At 27.4% G+C, this 20,252-nt stretch overlaps 1 protein-coding gene across 1 annotated transcript in view; it reads right to left on the bottom strand.

Moving 5' to 3' along the window:
• LOC119602066 (laminin subunit alpha) overlaps positions 1 to 20,026 on the bottom strand; it is a 28,451-nt gene extending 8,425 nt beyond the window's left edge. Inside the window, exons 1-8 of the mRNA XM_037953392.1 lie at positions 19,569 to 20,026; positions 18,973 to 19,119; positions 3,457 to 4,081; positions 3,185 to 3,394; positions 1,606 to 2,016; positions 1,272 to 1,544; positions 357 to 1,209; positions 28 to 291 (exon numbers count right to left, since the gene is read on the bottom strand). Coding sequence (XP_037809320.1) covers positions 28 to 291; positions 357 to 1,209; positions 1,272 to 1,544; positions 1,606 to 2,016; positions 3,185 to 3,394; positions 3,457 to 4,081; positions 18,973 to 19,119; positions 19,569 to 19,799 — 3,014 coding nt within the window. The 5' untranslated portion in view covers positions 19,800 to 20,026. The remainder of the gene's footprint in view (positions 1 to 27; positions 292 to 356; positions 1,210 to 1,271; positions 1,545 to 1,605; positions 2,017 to 3,184; positions 3,395 to 3,456; positions 4,082 to 18,972; positions 19,120 to 19,568) is intronic.
• Between the last annotated feature and the right edge of the window lie 226 nt (positions 20,027 to 20,252).

The raw sequence follows: 20,252 nt of genomic DNA, 5'->3' as shown, positions 1-20,252 counted from the left end.
AAGTAATCGGTTAGAAAGAGGACTTACTCATCCAAAGAAGCATATTTGTAATGTCTGCACAATTCCATATTGCCAAGTTCACAGGGATTGGAAATTTTACGTGTCAAAATGGAGGCTTCATAGTAGGCCGCCGGCAAGAGAACAAAGTAATCCAACATAACATTCTTAGTAGATTTGGTGGTGAACACATATTTGCCAGGATCCAAAACAACAGCTGAGGGCTTCTTGCCCTTATCACCAGCCACGGTAACGAATTGGGGTTCGGTAGTGGGACGCAATAAAACTTTGACGCTGTAAGGAAGATAACGAAATAAGATTTTATAAAATGTCCCAAATTTGTATTAAATGTCCCTTACTTTTGATCAACTTCCAAAGGATTTTCCGATTGTATCAAAATACTGGCCGTAACATTGAAATCATTCAAATTGACATAACGTATAACAATACGATAAACCGACGACTTGAATACCGTCAACTCATAACGCACTTCGTTTTGTATATCATTGAAAACAGCATAACCTTTACTGCTATAACCAGGGAAAACATCTTCATCATATTGATAACGCACCTGGGCACCCGAAGGCTGAGAACCATCTTCATATTCATATTGGAATTGATGTAATGTTGGGAAATAATGAGTAGTCAAAGGTTGAGTACAATCACGACCCGTTACACGAGGATGACATTTACATTGGCCGGTGGTTTTATCACATTCACTCTTCCAAGCACCACCAACATCACAATTACAATCCTTACAACCAAACAGTGAGGAACCATCCAAATCATAAGTACCATCTTTACAATCGTTACAGGTGCGTCCCTGAGTATAAGGTTTACAAGCACACTGGCCCGATTTCGAATTACAAGTATCTAAAGTGCCAATGGTACCATCCGAGTAACAATCACAGACCTCACAACCATCGGGATTACTGATATTAAGATTCCAATACAAAGGCATACATTCATTACAAATGCGTCCAGTGACACGTTCCTTGCACTGACACAACTCTCCCACCGGTACGGAACCACAACCGGCGAATTTATCAATAACACCAGCAGGATCACAATTACAATCCTCACAACTAGGGAAGTTGTAGAAGCCCTCTTGGCAAGAGTCACACAATTTACCATTAAAGTTGGGATGACACAAACACTGGCCATCAGCATTGCAGGAAACACCCACCGAGCCATGGACATCACAATTACAAGCTGTTCAAAAAACAACATTATCTAAATATTCCCTTTAAGAAGAACTTAAGCTTTAGACTTACGTAAACAATCGGGATAGTTGTAATAACCAGCACTGCAAGAATTGCACTGTTTGCCCGCAAAGTTGGAGAGACAATTACATTTGCCCGTATTATCACAAGTAGTGGCGGTACTGCCAGTAGCGGAACAGTTGCAAGGTTTACAATTGGGATAATCATAATAACCCGGCAAACATTGATCACAACGTGGACCACCAAAACCTTCACGGCATATACATTGACCACTTTCCTTGTCACAAATCTCATCCTGAGTACCTTGTATATCACAGTCACAATCTGGCAAACAAAGAAATTCCATTAAAATCCTTTAAAAGTATATGAAACACAAAAAACTTACATTGACACTTGGGATAGTTGTAGTAACCATGTTTACAACGTTCACAACGTTCACCACCAAAACTGCTCAAACATTTACATTGACCCGTTATCAAGTCACAATCATTGCTAATCGAACCAATTTGATTACACTCGCAGGCTTTACACTCGGGGAAGGCATAGTAACCCTCAGCACACTGTTTACAATAGTGACCAGCAAAGTTAATCTTACAGGGACATTCACCATTAATGGCTTCGCAGTGATAACCATCGGTACCATTAAGATTGCACTCACATTCACGACAATTGGGATAACCGTAGTAACCGTAGGCACAGGAATCACAATTTGGTGGTTGGAAAGCCTTGCGACATTCACAGCGACCACTGCCCTCTTCACAGTGACCCGTGGAATAGAAGTAATCACACTGGCAAGCTAAAGGAGAAAGAAATTGAATTTAAATTAAAGAAAATGTTCAAAAAAGTAGAACTTTCTTTTATAGAAAATTTTGGAAAAATTTCTCTTATGGAAAATTTTTAGAAAATTTCTTTTATAGAAAATTTTTGGAAAATTGCTCTTATAGAAAATGTTTGGAAAATTTCTCTTATAGAAAACGTTTGGAAAATTTCTCTTATAGGAAATTTTTGGAAAATTTCTCTTATAGGAAATTTTTGGAAAATTTCTCTTATAGGAAATTTTTGGAAAATTTCTCTTATAGGAAATTTTTGGAAAATTTCTCTTATAGGAAATTTTTGGAAAATTTCTCTTATAGAAACTTTTTGGAAAATTTATCTTATAGAAACTTTTTGGAAAATTTATCTTATAGAAAATTTTTAGAGAATTTCTCTTATAGAAAATTTTTAGAGAATTTCTCTTATAGAAAATTTTTAGAGAATTTCTCTTATAGAAACTTTTTTAAAATTTATGGAAAATTTTTAGAAAATTTCTTTTATAGAAAATTTCTCTCATAGAAAATTTTTGAAAAAAATTTATCTTATAGAAACTTTTTGGAAAATTTCATTTATAGAAACTTTTCGGAAAATTTCTTTTATAGAAACTTTTCGGAAAATTTCTCTTATAGAAAATTTTTGGAAAATTTCTCTTAAGGAAAATTTTTAGAAAATTTCTCTTATAGAAAATTTTTAGAAAATTTCTTTTATAGAAAATTTCTGTTATAGAAAATTTCTCTCATAGAAAATTTTTGAAAAAATGTATCTTATAGAAAATTTTTGGAAAATTTCTCTTATAGAAACTTTTTGGAAAATTTCTTTTATAGAAACTTTTCGGAAAATTTCTTTTATAGAAACTTTTCGGAAAATTTCTTGTATAGAAAATTTTTGAAAAATTTCTCTTATAGAAAATTTTTGAAAAATTTTCTCTTATAGAAAATTTTTGGAAAATTTCTCTTTTTAAAGAAAATTTTTGGAAAATTTCTCTTTTAAGAAATATTTGAAAAATGTCTCCTATAGAAAAAATTTAGCTTTTTATAGAAAATGTTTGAAAAGTTTCTCTTTTGCAATATTCTCTTTTTTATAGAAAATTTTCGAAAAATTCTCGTTTTTTTTTTTTTTTTGAAGTTTCGAAAAGTTGCTGATGCACTTACGTTGACACACATCCGTTTCATTCCAATGCTTCTCATAAGGTCTATAGTATTTAGCCTTACACTTGTTACAATTAATACCCTCCGTATTATGTTGACAATTCAAACAGCGACCACCACCCTCATAACGGCCATGTATGTCCAAAGACAAACCCTTACGATCGATTTCCTCATCATAAACACACTCATTGGTATGACCATGACAATTGCAAGCTAAAATCAAAGAAAATCTTAATAACAACTTGAAAATATTTCAAAAAAAAACTTCAACTTACGTTCACATTCGAAGGGTCGGGCATTGGTATTCTGTCTCCATTTCTTCTGCTCGAAACCGGGACAACATTCATTACACTGTATACCACAGGTGCGATGTTGACAACGACACGCCAATATACGCACTGGACTCTTGGGATCCTTAACATCACAGGTATCAGCATGACCGTTACACATACAACGACCACCAATAGAAATATCCTTAATCGAATAGAAATAACGACGTGTCACTGTGGGATCTTGTCGCGCCACCGACATCAAATGACCCAATAAATTTTTCGTACGCAATAGACGTATACGCACATTAGTGGCACGAGTCCATTCTTGCAACACAGTCGAATTGAAATAATTCGTGGAGGATGGGCGATCATTAAGCAACATTACCGGAATTTCACCATTTTCCAGGGGTACAATTTTCGAGTATTCTGTGGTACAAATAACATCATCATCTTTGGTAATGGGTTTGTAAGTGTCTTTGCCAAAATAGGTTTCACAATCGGCGGGTGTGTCGGAGAAATGTTGCCAAGCAGACCAGGTTTTACCATAATCACTAGATTTCTCTAGAGTCCAGAGACCGGGACGTGGTGAGTTACCCATGCGAATGAATAGATAGGCAACATGAAATTCCTAAGACAAGAGGATATGAAAACATTGGTATGTAGATATTTTAGCTTGATTTAATCTTATGTGTAAATTGTGGTGCATATTTTTAGGTGTTGTGATAAATTAACAGTACTGTTTTTGAACAGAATTTTATAAGTATTAGAAAAACTATTGCCGTTGGATTTGAAATGTTAGAATGTTATGCTGAATAGAGGAAGAATTTACCAAAGGTTTGGGTAAAATCTGTTCTAGAGGATTCATTTAAAAACTGTAAAGATATACAATATTATGACGATAATATTGTATATCACATATGATAGTTTCTACTATAAATTTTTATTTCTTTCACATATGAAATCATTATTCATCTTTATAATGTTCTAATTTGTATAAACCCGGTTTCAGAAAGAATTCACTCATGAATTATTGAATTCATGAATTACAAACGCTTAAATATTATCAAAGCGAAACGGAAATGACTTCATACTAGCACAATGTATGATTAAATGGCTGCAGAAATTTTATATTTATTTTAAGTCAGATCTGTCAAATAATGAAATCTTCTATGTTTACATTATCTTAGAACAATTTTCTCTCATTTAAAAAATCTCACTCATTTCTTTCTCATGTGGCAATATTGCCTTAAAAAAGTTAAAATAATTACAAATATTTCTCTCCAACAGGTTTCCAATTAGGTTAATTGATACTCTAACTAATTTCAAAACTTATTTTCAAAGTGCAAATTTTTAAAATTAACACATCTAGGTTGTGCCACCATCAACATATTCGAATATAAGCTATAAATTTACAAACTAGAAACAATATGTCTTTAAAATAACACTTTTCTTTAGAAAACTCTTTTTTAAAAACATTTTATTAATCTTGTTTGCAATTCAAGCCTCATTAAGTTTGCATCAAAAAAAAAAAACATTGCTTTGAGCTACAAAAAAAAGTCGCATCATTTTAGATTAAGCATGCAATCTAAGATGACAAAATTTTTTAATTGCAACTTCGGTGTCATTTAAATTAAAGCTAATTTACTAAAACACAGACATATCAAATAAAATATGCAACGCTTGACTAAAACTAATGCCACAAAACAACTCAATTTCACAGAGAAACAAGGTACAGTGGGGTCGTTGTAAAAAATTGCCAAATATGTATACTGAACTCTCAAACCAGCTAAACTAAACTAAAAGTTTCTGTTTATTCACAATTCTGCTTTAAAAGGCAAATTTCTACTTTTATAGAAAATTTTCGAAAATCTTTTACAAAAATGTTTATTTTGAAAATTTAAAGGAAAATGTCTGTTGTTTAGAGAAAATTTTAATTTTTTATATTCGAAATTTAGAAAATGTTTAAAAATGTTTATTTTTTATAAAACTTTTCAAAGCTTTCTCTTTTTTATAGAAAATTAAAAAAAATCTCCTTTTCATAAACTGTTTTATTAGAAAATTTTCGATAACTTTTCTATAATATCACTTTTTTTATAGAAAATGTTCGAAAATTTCTCTCTTTTATAGAAAATTTTCGAAAAGTTCTCTTCTATATAAAATTTTTGAAATTTTTATAGGAAATTTTAGAAAATAGAGCAAATGTTTAAAAATTTCTCTCTTTTATAGAAAATTTTCCAAAATTTATTTCTTTTATAGAAACAATTTCTATCTGTTACAGAAAATTTTTGGAAAATTTCTCTCTTTAATTGAACATTTTTGGAAATTTTCTCTCTTTTAGAAAACTTTTGGAAAACTTCTCTCTTATAGAAAATTTTTGGAAAATTTCTCTCTTATAGAAAATTTTCGAAAATTTCACTTCACTTTCACTTTTTTATAGAACATTTTCTTTTTTATAGAAAATTTTTGAAAAATTTCTCTCTTTTATAGAAAATTTCTCTTTTTTATAGAAAATTTTCGAAAATATAATTTTTTTGTAAAAATTTTTTGAAAACTTTCTATGTTTTTTAGAAAATTTCACTTTTTTATACAAAATTTCTTTTTGTTATAGAAAATTTTCGAAAATATAATTTTTTTGTAGATTTTTTTTTTAAATTTCTATCTTTTATAGAAAATTTCTCTCTTTAATAAAAAATTTTTGGAAAATTTTAATTCTTTTATGGAAAATTTCACTTTTTTATAGACAAATTTCGAAAATTTCTTTTTTTTAGTGAAAATTTTTGAAAATTTCTCTTTTTTATGGAAAATTTTTTGAAAATATCTCTCTTTTATAAAAAATTTCACTTTTTTATAGAAATTTTTTAGACATTTTCTCTCTTTTATAGAAAATTTCACTCTTTTATAGAAAATTTCACTTTTTTATAGAAAATTTCTATTTTTTATATAAAATGTTCGAAAATATCACTTTTTTGTAAAAATGTTTTGAAAAATTTCTATCTTTTATAGAAAATTTCTCTCTTATATCGAAAATTTCTCTCTTTTATAGAAAATTTTTAGAAAATTTATCTCTTTTATTGAAAATAAAACTTTTTTCAGAAAAATTTCGAAAATTTCTCTTTTTTATAGAAAATTTTTTGAAAATATCTCTTTTATAGGAGTTTTTTGAAAAATTTCTCTCTTTTATTGAAAATTTATCTTTTTTATAGAAAATTTTTTAAAACATCTCTTTTTTATAGAAAATGTTTAAAAATTTCTCTCTTTTATAGAAAAATTTCCAAAATTTATTTCTTTTATAGAAACAATTTCTATCTGTTACAGAAAATTTTTTGGAAAATTTCTCTCTTTAATTGAAAATTTTTGGAAATTTTCTCTCTTTTAGAAAACTTTTGGAAAACTTCTCTCTTATAGAAAATTTTTGGAAAATTTCACTTCACTTTCACTTTTTTATAGAACATTTTCGAAAAAAAAGTGAAATTTTCTCTTTTATAGAAAATTTTTGGAAAATTTCTCTCTTTTATAGAAAATTTCACTTTTTTATAGAAAATTTCTCTTTTTTATAGAACATTTTCAAAAATATAATTTTTTTTGTAAACATTTTTTGAAAAATTTCTATGTTTTATAGAAAATTTCAATTTTTTATACAAAATTTCTTTTTGTTATACAAAATTTTCGAAAATAAAATTTTTTTGCAGAATTTTTTTTTTTTAAATTTGTATCTTTTATGGAGAATTTCTCTCTTTAATAAAAAAATTTTGGAAAATTTTAACTCTTTTATAGAAAATTTCACTTTTTTATAGAAAAATTTCGAAAATTTCTCTTTTTTACTGAAAATGTTTGAAAATTTCTCTTTTTTATAGAAAATGTTTTGAAAATATCTCTCTTTTATAAAAAATTTCACTTTTTTAATGAAAATTTTCAAAAATTTCTCATTTTTATAGAAAATTTTTTGAAAATTTCTTTCTTTTATAGAAAATTTCACTTTTTTTTAGAAAATGTCTCATTCTTATAGAAAATTTCTCTTTTTTATAGAAAATGTTCGAAAATATCACTTTTTGGTAAAAAATTTTTGAAAAAATTTCTATCTTTTATAGAAAATTTTTCTCTTTTATAGAAAATTTTTCTCTTTTATAGAAAATTTTTAAAAAAGCATCTCCTTTATAGAAAATTTAACTTTTTTACAGAAAATTTTCGAAAATTTCTCTTTTTTATAGAAAATTTTTTGAAAATCTGTCTGTAATAGGAATTTTTTGGAATCTTTTTTATAGATTTTTTTTTTTGTAAATTTCTCTCTTTTAAAGAAAATTTTTAAAAATGTCTCTTTTTATTGAAAAAAAGATCCTTTTCAAAATTTCTCCTTTTTATAGAAAATTTTCGAAGATTTCCAGTTTTTATTGAAAACTTTCGAAGATACCTGTTTTTTACCAAAATTTTTGAAAAAATTTATAATATTATTAAAATTTTCGAAAAAAAAATATCTTTTTGATAAAATTTTTTCGAAAATTCTTGTTTTTTATGGGAACTTTTCGTAAAATTTTTCTTTTTATAGAAAATGTTCAAATAATGTATAATTTTAATAAAATAATGTAGAATTTTTTTTCGAAAGTTTAAATTTTTTATAGAAAATTTTCAAAATTTCTTTTTTTAATATAAAATTTTCCAAAAATGTGAAATTTTTATAGAAAATGTTTTAAAACATCTCTTTTTATATAAAATTTAAGTTTTTTATAAAAAAGAAAACCTTTCTCTATTTAAAGAAAATTTACAAAAATTTCTTTTTTTAATAGAAAGTTTTCTTAAAAATTATTTTTTTATAGAAAATATTTCAAAAATTCTCTATTTTTATAGAAATTTTCGAAAATGTATCTTTTTTTATAAAGATTATTCGAAAGTTTCTCCTTTTTAAAGAATATTTTTGAAAATTTCTCATTTTAAAAGAAATTTTTCGAAATTTTATCATTTCTTACCCACTGTACACTAACAAAAATATTTACATTTAATATCTAGCTGCATATTTATTTTAGTGTTAATGAAATGATTATTTCTAGAGTAGAATTGGAACTTGAAAGCTAAACTAAATTGTATTAAGTGTTAGTGGAAGTGCATGTCTGCTTAATTTTGCTGATATGTATTTAGAAAAACGAAACTAAATTACAAATTTTTGCATTTTGTTTCATAGTTTTTGCTTCTTTACTCCCAGATGGATTAAATTGTACATGAAATAGAAAAACTATGATCTCATCTCAAATTTAGCAACAACTACAAATTATATTCAAAACAAATATTCAATTTATACAAAGTTGTAGAGTGTTTACATTAGAGATTTTGTTGAGACTGAAAAATGATTAGTTTTTTTTTTAGCTGGAAAGGCGGGTGAAGAGTAGTAAACAACAAAGTTTTTAATGGATTAAAGACTACAAAAATAAGATCGGTGCTATAAGAAATGTGTGATCAAGGAACCAATTCTCATTTCAAGTTTTCAGCGAACTGTTTAACTTCCTTTCTTCTATTCAGTTTCATTTTATAGAATCTATCTATTGTATTGGTGAATGGTAATGCAGAAAGTAGCAATTCCTAAATTCTGCACAATTCTACATTCGTCCTTAGAATAAACTTTTGGAGAGTGTGCAACCTTGGACCGATTACTACTCTGTTCCTACGTCCATTTTCAAATCCGATCTGTAAACAAATTTTCAGTTTTTGTGAATTTGTAGGGTGTTTTGAATGCGTCTTATGTTCTAAACTTATCATTGTCTAATTATTTGTTTTTTTAATATGCAAATTATTTTTAAACTTAAAGTTTATTACCTAGAAAATCAATGCAAATCAAGCAATTCTTTTTTTTTAACAGACTTATCATATTGCATGTCTATGTAATATATAGTCAACGTAGGCTTTTTTCCAACATATTTAACACAGGTATAGAAAAATGCATAAAACAACTACAAAATAAAAACATTAGGGATATGAACAGATTTACAGACAAATATATATCGGAAAGACCCAAAGATCATTTCTCAATTTATTAAAAAAATCTCTCAAAATATTTGCATTTTATTTGGTTTATACAATTCCAAAAAATATAAAAAACGATTATGTTTATTAACAGCAACAACTGCTGTCGGTTGCTTATTTTTTTATTATGAGATCATTGCTCGAAAATTAACTACAAAATTAATTTAAATAAACACATATTGTCCATGATCGTTTCGTTGAGAATATAACAGAATTGTTTGTTTTTAGTTTTTGTTGTTGCTGTATTTTTTATTTCAAATAATTTCAATACTGTCTATAATTGAAAAGAGTTTTATTTACAGTTTTTTTTTCTCATTTCTTAAATGAATTTGCGGTCCATGCAAAAAAAAAAAAAACAAGTAAGAAAGTATAGTCGGGCGTGGCCGACCATATGATACCCTACACCAGTTATGAATATTAAATGTGATTTATTTTTCATAATAAAGCATTTATCTTCAATATTCCCTTGTTCCGATACATTTAAGCAATTTATGGATGAAAAACTAATTTTCTGAAAGAGGCTTTATATGGGGGCTAGGGGCAAATATGGACCAAGCCCGATATATGAATATATGAATATATTTATATTTACATAATATTTTATTGTGCTGAATTTCATCGCGATATTTGTGTTTATAAGTTAATTTGGGACATTCAAGTAATTTTCTGAAGGGGACTTTGTATGGGAGCTAGGGTCAAATGGGGCCCGATCTTTATGAAATTTGGCAGGGTCATCAAGACTTCTATAAAACTTAGTTGTGCCGTATTTTATCGATATATCTGTATATTTAACATAATTACGAGCTCAGAAGCCCTTTTCGGGGGGTTCTGTTCTATGGGGGCTAGGTGAAATAATGGACCGATTTTAACCATTTTCAATAGGCTTCGTCCTTGGGTCAAATAAAACGTGCGTGCCAAATTTCATCCAATTATCTTGAAAATTGCGACCTGTAGCTTGCGCACAAGTTTTACATGGACAGCCAGCCAGCCAGCCAGCCAGACGGACGGACGGACGGACGGACATAGCTTAATCGACTCAGAAAACGATTCTAAGCCGATTGGTATACTTTAAGGTGGGTCTAGGACGAATATTTTTGTATGTTACAAACATCAGCACAAATCCAATATACCCTCCCCACTAAAGTGGTGTAGGGTATAAAAACAGACAACAACACTTACTTTAGACAGTCAACTAGAGACAGTCAAGTAAGTTTGTATCTTTCATTTGGAAACCCGACAGTTCTAAAAACAAGTTTGCAGTTAGCTTACAAATTTAGGAAATTTTTTATAAAAAAAAGATAAACATTTTACAAAAAGTTCAATTTTCTATAAAAACAGACATTTTGCGAAAATTTTCTCTAAAAATTCTATAAAATCAGAAAAATTTCTATAAACCGAAATTTTTTTCAAAAAATTTTCTATAAAAAATTTAGTTTTCTTTCGATATTTTTTTATAAAAAGATACATTTTTCGAAAATTCTCTATAAAAAGAAAAATTTTTCAAAAATTTTCTATAAGAAGAAAATTTTTTTAAAAATTTTCATAAGAAGAAAAGTTTTTTAAAAACTTTCATAAAAAGAAAAGTTTTTTAAAAATTTTCATAAAAAGAAAAGTTTTTTAAAAATTTTCATAAAAAGAAAAGTTTTTTAAAAATTTTCATAAGAAGAAAAGTTTTTCAGAAATTTTCTATAAGAGAAATTTTTCATAAAATTTTCTATAAGAGAAATTTTTCAAACAATTTTCATAAGAAGAAAAAATTTTCTATAAAAAGGAAAAGTTTTCAAAAATTTTCTATTAAAAGGGAAATTTTTTTAAAAATTATTAAAAGGGAAATATTTCACAAATTTTCTAAAAAACGATAAATTTTTCACAAATTTTCTAAAAAAAGATACATCAAAAAATTTTTATAAAAATTTTTCAAAAAACTTTCTATAAAAAGAGAATTTTTTTTAAAAATTTTCTATAAAAAAATGTCTATAAAAAGAGAAATTTTTGAAAAATTTTCTATAAAAAGTGATTTTTTTTTTTAATTTAATAAAAGTATAAATATATAAAAACAGAATTTTTTTTTTAAATTAAATTCATCTCTTTTTATAGAAAATTTTTCAGAAATTTTTGAAAAATTTTCTATAAAAAGAGAAGTTTTTCAAAAAATTTTCTATAAAAAGAAAAAAATATTCAAAAAATTTTCTATACAAAGAAAAAATTTTGAAAATTTTTCAAAATTTTCTATAAAAAGAGAAAATTTTCAGAAATGTTCTATTAAAAGAGACATTTTTCAAAAATTTTTATAAAAAAGAAATTTTAATAAAAAGAAAAATTTTTGGAATTTCTATTAAAATGAGAAATTTTCGAAAAATTTGTATATAAAAGAGAAAATTTCAACAAATTTTTATAGATAATTTTAATTTTGAAAAAAAAAATTAAAAAAGGGACATTTTCTCAAATTTTCTATTAAAATGAGAAATTTTCAGCAAATTTTTATAAAAAATTAAATTTTGAAAAATTTTTGAAATTTTTGGAACATTTTCTATAAAACCAGAAATTTAAAAAAAAATCGAAATATAAATGTAATTTTTAAAATTTTATAGTAAATGTAAATAGTGCAATTGTCGCCTTTAAAACTGCCGGGTTGTTTAGATGTGTTTTATTATTTTTTTTTACCCGTTCTTGTGGCATCAACACTATAAACAAAACGGGCAACAAACGGCGACAGACAACTCTGCAATTTATGACAAGAACTCAACACATAAAAGAAATGTTCTTTTGTTGTTGTTGTTTTTGTTATGTTCAAATGAATTTTAAGTCATTCATAAAAATGTAGCAATAAATTGGTTAAGGAGTAAGTACACTGGGAGAAAGAAAATGGGCAAAAAAGGAAATGTCTTTAGGAAAATTGAAAACTTTTTTGAAAATGGACCCACATATTTGTCTTTTGTATCACTAAAATCGACCTAAAGAAAGCTTTGGCCTTCTATATAACAAACACAATTATAAATCGATCTTTTTGATCTTGTACAACTATTCTCTGTATTGCAAAGTATCTTTTTAATCCAAATTTGGTTTCGATTGTTGTATTATTCATTTCTATTTACTCTGTACTGTTTACATACAAAATTTTATCTCCTTACTTTGTTTTTGTCTTCGTCGTTTTTGTTGGCAATTTGAATGTGATCAGTGTTCACATAACCCATATTTGCATATCTCATTTACGCGTCTAACGGGGTAGGGCAGGGTATCACAGTTACCGATTTAGATAAATGTATAGAGAAAACATACAAATAAAAAAAGAATTTTGCAAAATAATCTTTATTTTTCGCAAATAAATATTTAACTTTAAGCCGCATGATGTTGAAGAGAAAAACAGTGTGAAAAAAATTTTACTCTCTGTTGATGCCTGTTTTAGCTCGGTGATTGGTGGAGAGCTCACTTCGGATCAGTCTAATTTTCACACATACAAAATCAGTCAGAAATCCCAGAAAATGCTAAAGTGTTGACTTTATAATCTTAACATGAGAACAGTCTATAGTCATGACTATAGATCAGTCTATAGTCTTGACTATAGATCAGTCTATAGTCTTGACTATAGATCAGTCTATAGTCTTGACTATAGATCAGTCTATAGTCTTGACTATAGATCAGTCTACAGTCTTGACTACAGAACACTCTATAGTCCTGACTAAAGATCAGTCTATAATCTTGACTATAGATCAGTCTATAGTCTTCACTATAGATCAGTCTATAGACTTGACTAAAGATCAGTCTATATTCTTGACTATAATTCAGACTATAGTTTTGATTATAGATCAGTCTATATTCTTGACTATAGATCAGTCTATAGTCTTGACTATAGATCAGTCTATAGTCTTGACTATAGATCAGTCTATAGTCTTGACTATAGATCAGTCTATAGTCTTAACTATAGATCAGTCTATAGTCTTGACTATAGATCAGTCTATAGTCTTAACTATAGATCAGTCTATAGTCTTGACTATAGATCAGTCTATAGTCTTGGCTATAGATCAGTCTATAGTCTTGACTATAGATCAGTCTATAGTCTTGACTATAGATCAGTGTATAGTCTTGACTATAGATCAGTGTATCGTCTTGACTATAGATAAGCCTATAATCTTGGCTATAGATCAGTCTACAGTTCAATCAATAGTCTTAACAACTGTTCAGTCTATAATCGTGACTATAGATTAGTATATAATCTTGACTATAGATCAGTCTATAGTCTTGACTATAGATCAGTCTATAGTCTTGACTATAGATCAGTCTATAGTCTTGACTATAGATAAGTCTATAGTCTTGACTATAGATCAGTCTATAGTCTTGACTATAGATCAGTCTATAGTCCTAACTTTAAAACATAAGAAACTACAAAAATATAAATATAGACTTGACTAAAGATCAGTCTATATTCTTGACTATAATTCAGACTATAGTCTTGATTATAGATCAGTCTATAGTCTTGACTATAGATCAGTCTATAGTCCTGACTATAGACCAGTCTATAGTCTTGACTATAGATCAGTTTATAGTCTTGACTATAGATCAGTCTATAGTCTTGACTATAGATCAGTCTATAGTCTTGGCTATATAGTCTTGACTATAGATCATATAGTCTTGATATATAGTCTTGACTATAGATCAGTCTATTGTCTTGACTATATATTAGTCTATAGTCTTTACTATTGTCCAGTCTATAGTCTTGACTATGTATCAGTCTAAAATCTTAACTATTGCTCAGTCTATAGTCGTGACTATAGATCAGTCTATAGTCTTGACTATCGATCAGTCTATAGTCATGACTATAGATCAGTCTATATTCTTGAATATAGATCAGTCTATAGTCTTGATTATAGATCAGACTATAGTCTTGACTATAGATCAGTCTATGGTATTGATTATAGATCAGTCTATAGTCTTTACTATAGATTAGTCTATTGTCTTGACTATAGATTAGTCTATAGTCTTTATTACTATTGTCCAGTCTATAGTCTTGACTATGTATCAGCCTAAAATCTTAACTATTGCTCAGTCTATACTCGTGACTATAGATCAGTCTATAGTCTTGACTATCGATCAGTCTATAGTCTTGACTATAGATCAGTCTATAGTCTTAACTATATATCAGTCTATGATCTAGACTATAGATCAGTCTATGTTCTTGACTATAAATCAGTCTACACCCTTTACTATTGTCCAGTCTATAGTCTTAACTATGTATCAGTCTATAATCTTAACTATTGTTCAGTCTATAGTCATGACTATAGATCAGTCTATAGTCTTGACTATAGATCCGTCTATAGTCTTGACTATAGATCCGTCTATAGTCTTGACTATAGATCCGTCTATAGTCTTGACTATAGATCAGTCTATAGTCTTGACTATAAGTCAGTCTATATTCTTGACTATAGATCAGTCTATAGTCTTGACTATAGATCAGTATATAATCTTGAATATAGAACAATCTATGGCCTTGACTTTAGCTTTGTCTATTGTCTTGACTTTGTCTATTGACTTGACTATAGACCAGTCTATAGTCTTGACTATAAATAACTCTACATATAATTTTTACTACAAACAACTCAATGTATAGTTTTTCAAATTCTTATATAATAATCAGCTACACAAATTATTGACCCCAAAATCTCTATACTAAAAAGTCAACATTTCTACTCTTTTTCTTATATTTTTTTTTATCAGTAATTTACTGTACATTCTATGTATTTTTAAATTCTTATATAAAAACAATATTTAAAATCCCGGTTTTAAAACACTCAAAACAAAGATAAGCCAATTTCATATGCTTAAGCTTATCAGCAGTAGTTTCCTTTAAAAGAGCTTCGTGTATACTTTGTTTGCGTTAAATAATAAAAAGAAATATAAGAAATTATGAATTTTATTTAAAACATAAAAAACTACAAAAATATTTTCAAAAACCTACATTTTCAAACTAAACTGATAAGAGTTTACAAAAACAAAGTGTTAAGAAAACATCTTATAGTTTTAAAGCATGTAGTGTTGAGTGTTAAGAAAACCCATACTTGCAGTCAAAATAAGAACTTGTGGGGTTTCTTCTTTCACAATTCTTTCTTTGAGTTTTTTTTTTTTCATTTATAGTAGAACCAGAAAAAGAAAGTATTTTGAAGAAGAAGGAGGTAGTGAAAAGAAACAGAAAACTATTTATTTAAATTATACATGTTGTACTTGCTATATGTTGCAAGATAACCCAAAAGGTCTTATGATTTATGTTTTTCAATTTATTTTTAAATCTTTAATCTATGATATAGTAACCACAGTTAGTTCATATCTCTTTTACGCTTAGAGATTGTAGAATGTTTATTTAAAGGAAGTGGTATTAGTTGAAGTATGTAAATAGTTGAAGTTTTTTATGTATAATTATGTTTTATAAGGCTTTGGTTCTTATTCCCGTAGATTTTGATAGAATCCCTAAAAGAATGGTTCTCTGTATGATTTGTTATGTTCTTGTTGAAATTTATTATATCTTTGCAAATTACTAAATAATCTCTAAAACTAATCTGCAAATTAATTTATTTAAGAATTTTTTACTTTCTAAAAATTCCATCTGCATTTTAAAGAACACATGATGCATACAGAATGAAAATTGCATTTTAAATCATAAATATGTTTGTGTAACATTTTGACGAAGACGTTCACTCGAACTTCAAAGTTGAAATTATGTTTAATAATCTTGAGGAGCAGCAGTTGAACATAAAAAAAAGTGTAATTTATGGCAGACATAATTTTCAACAGAAGTCCATCACGTCATCCAGACATTTAACCATCAGTTTTCGTTTTTTTTTTCTTCTCTTATCATTATACACTAAGAAAAATTTTCAATAGAATTCAAAGGAAAATTTTTAAATTATTTTAAAAATTAAATTTCTAACAAATAATTGTTGCCTTTCTGTTTACCAGTAAACATTTAAAACACTAGTTACTTAATAATACCGGTTTCTTACTTTAAGAAAAGAAATTCAACTGATATCCAAGAATACTTTTAAATCAATATAAACATTATGATTTTTGCTTAATTAAACTCAACTTCTTTAAGTATTTGCTCCGATTGTGTTTACAAGGGGCCAGTCAGGTGTATAGTTGTATCACTTTATGAAAGAAAACAGCCAAAATTGGGGATCTTTTGCTATCAATATTAAAAATTTTGGTTCCTGCCCATATAACCTTAATTTTTCCTACTTGATAGTTTATACTTTTCTCTTTACAAGTAACCAATCAAGTGACTAGTTCCAGCTTGTATTAAAAATTAAAGTAAATGCTTTTTATATTCACCAAAAATCAAGGAAATTTTCCAAAAAATATAAAATTATTATTTCCTTTAATGTTTCTTTTTCTTCCCCTATTTCAAACTGTACCTTTTTTGTTTATAAGTAAACACTTGGGTGACCAGTTACTTGTTATGCTAATAGTCTCAGACTTTAAATAATAATAAAACTTAATGTTTTCTCTATTAACTATAAACCAAGATTATTTTAATTAATTTCAACATTTTACTTACTAAACATTAAATATTTAATTGTCATAATAGAAGTTGCTCTTTATTTGTATACTAGGAAATAGTCTCGTAACTAGTTACTTACTATTTTAAAAGTTTTTTACTTTAAGGATAAATTCAACTAAATTCTTTTAATTAAAATACAAGAATATTTTTTCGATTAATTTAAAAATTTAGATTTCTCCTAATTAAGCTTTCACTTTTGCTGCAGTTAGTTGCTACTTTTCTGTATACAAGTGATCAAAGGGGTGGCTAGTCTCTTGATACTTGATACAATCTCTAGCACTATTAAAAATTAAAATACTTTCCATTTAAGTTTAAAGTATTGAAATCTACCGATTAAACCTTCACATTCCCTGTCCATAGTGTAACCTTTTGTGTTTACCAGTAATTAGTTGGCTGACTAGTTGCTGAACATCTAAGTAGTCTTTCTATTTAAGAAAAAACTAACTAAATTCTGTCCCTATTAACTAATTCGAAGAATGTTTTTCACTTCTGTTGTTCCTTCACTTTCCTTGCCCGTAGTGGTTCTTTTTCTGTATACTAGTAATTAGTTGGGTGACTAATTGCCCAACAACTAAGATGTCTTTCTATTTGAGAAAAAATTAGCTAAAGGATTCCTTTATTAACTAAATCCAAGAATATTTTTCAATTAATTTTAGAATTTTAATTTCTAGCGATTTAATCTTCACTTCCCGTGTCTGTAGTGGAATTTTTTCTCTCTACTGGTAATTAGTTAGGTGACTAGTTGCTTAAGAGTTAGACAGTCTTTCTATTTTTATTTCAAACAATTTAATCATCACTTTTGTGTAACCTTTTTTGTATACCAGGAAATAGCTGAGTGACTAGTGGCTTAATAGTTTAACAGACTTGTTGTTTAAGGAAAATTTTATTGACCAATATCTAAGAATATTTTACAATTAGTTTAAATATTTTAATTTCACTGAATTTAAACTTTGCTTATTCTGTTATTAGTTACTTTTCTGTATACTGATAGGCAGTGACGTGGTGATTTACTTATTACAATAACAGTCGTTCACTTTAAAAATGAATGAAAGTTAATCTTCTTTCTTTTAAAAAAAATTTCAAAGATTCTTTCATTAAGTTAGAAAAATTTTGCTTGCGATGGCTTGTTTTCTGTGTACAAGTATACAGTAAGGTAACTAGTTGCTTAGTTTGCTCAATTTAAAACAAAATTTAACTAAATGCTTTCATTATTAAATGAAGTCGGTGAATATTTTTAGTTGAAGTTTAAACTAAAGATTTCTTAGAAATTGATTAAAGATTAAGTTGCTTCTTTTCTGTATACCAAGAAACAGTGAAGTAATTAGTTACTTAATATTGTATAGTTATTCAATTTAAAATATTTTAACTAAAAGTTTTTATTATTAACTAATTTCGGTCCATCATAAACAAAAGATTTCATAGAAATGGTTTAAAAATCAAGAAATATCTCTATAACAGTGTCTCCTTTTCGGTATACAAATACACAATTGGGTAACTAGCTAACCAATCTTGTACAGTATCTCAATTTTAAACATAATTTGACTTAAAAACTTGCTTAATTAATTAAAATCGGCAAATAATATTATGAAAAGAAAAGATTTCAATGATAACTAATTGATGAAAGACCCAGAATTGATCTTGGGTCTCTCAAGAATTGATCTAGAGATCAATTCTAGAATTACTTTTGTTGTAAAACAGTTCTAAACTACCTTTTCTTTCTTTAAGTGCACCAGGTTTAAACCATTTCTTTTAAACAGGTTGTTTTTGAGGATCCTACTTGTTACAACTTGGCGATCGTATGATAAGTTAAATGTTACAAAAAACGATCAATATTTTTTTGTTGTCTAAAAGGTTTTAGGTTTCTCTTCGTATAACTCGTTTAAAAAACACCGTGTGTGAATGAACATTTAAATAGTTTAAGGTTTTATTTGTTTTCATTTTTTTTCTTCGGTTTCGCTTACCTGGCCAAAATCGATGGTTAAATTGACTTCATTAAATTTCATACCACGAGACAATGGAGGACTCTGCCACCATTGTTCAGTGCCATCAATAGCATGTTCGGGTGAATGATTCTTTTCGGGTACGGTAGGATCACAATAATCGCAGACCTACAGGAAAAAAAATCACAAAAAAATATTGGTGTTAAAAATTAAACCAAAAAAAAGACCAACACATGTGTTTTTTTTTGGTTTCAAACAAAAATAAATTTTCAAATATTTCTAATTCGGAATTCTTGAAAATTTCTTAAAAAAAACACATGTGTTTTTCAAATGGTTTTTAATTCCAAATACCCATACATTTAACAAGATTTCAAAGTAAAAATTATTTACATAAAATGTATGTTCAATGTACATAGTTTTTAATAAACTCAGCAATTTTAAGAAATAAGTAAATAAAAATTTTATAAAAAATTATGTAGATAAAAATAAATATATCAATATTTACTTTTTAAAATACATAAATCTTTTAAGTTTTTTTTTCTATTTAAAACAAAAAACAATCTCTGAAATATACAAACTTTTTCTACATTAAACCAGTTTTATATTTGACAACCTACCTGACCCTGAATAACCGAGTAATCAATGTGATCATTTTCGGTATTGGCACCCACTAATTTACAATACAACTCGGGTCCATCGGTGTCACTGCCACAAGTGGCAGTGGCATAAATTTTACGTCCGGTAGCCAGATTAAAATAAGGCGGTGTTAGTTCAGCATTTGTGCTGCAAATCATAAAAACCACGCCCGCTAATATCAAAAGCAATGGGGTTAAGCGGTTAGACCCCATTGTGAGAAAAACGTGTCTCTCTATCACCCTCCAAAAAATCACTTCACAACTCTAAAAGTTGTCTTTTTTTTAAAAAGTCCTTAAAAGTCCTTTTTATTTTATTTTTTATTATTCTTCACTTTCTTATTTAATTTTAAATCGTTTTCTTTTTTTTTTCTATTCTTTTAAAGAGACCATTCCAACCGCACTGGATGGCTCTTCGCGTGCAACTGATTTGAAATTTTAAAATTTATTTTCCTCGTTGCCTTCTGTGCGTCTGGTTTGGGTCAATTCTTATCTTTATATTTTTTTGTAACACCACCACCAGCAAAAAATTCATTCATTTTTATTCTTTCAACTTCGCTGTAGGCGTCTCTGTCAATTTGCTGCTTACGTTGCGCGTGAGTATTTGTTGAGAGCATTTTTGTTTTTTTATGCTCTTTTAAACTCTTTTGATTTGAAAAGATCTCCATT

The sequence above is a fragment of the Lucilia sericata genome, unplaced genomic scaffold (genome assembly GCF_015586225.1).
Source record: "Lucilia sericata isolate MDLA Ls3-8-SP2 unplaced genomic scaffold, ASM1558622v1 Contig000207F_arrow, whole genome shotgun sequence".
NCBI classification, from domain to species: Eukaryota; Metazoa; Arthropoda; class Insecta; order Diptera; family Calliphoridae; genus Lucilia; species Lucilia sericata.
The sequence above is the reverse complement of the archived record's forward strand: the minus strand, read 5'-3'. Positions and strand labels throughout refer to the sequence as shown.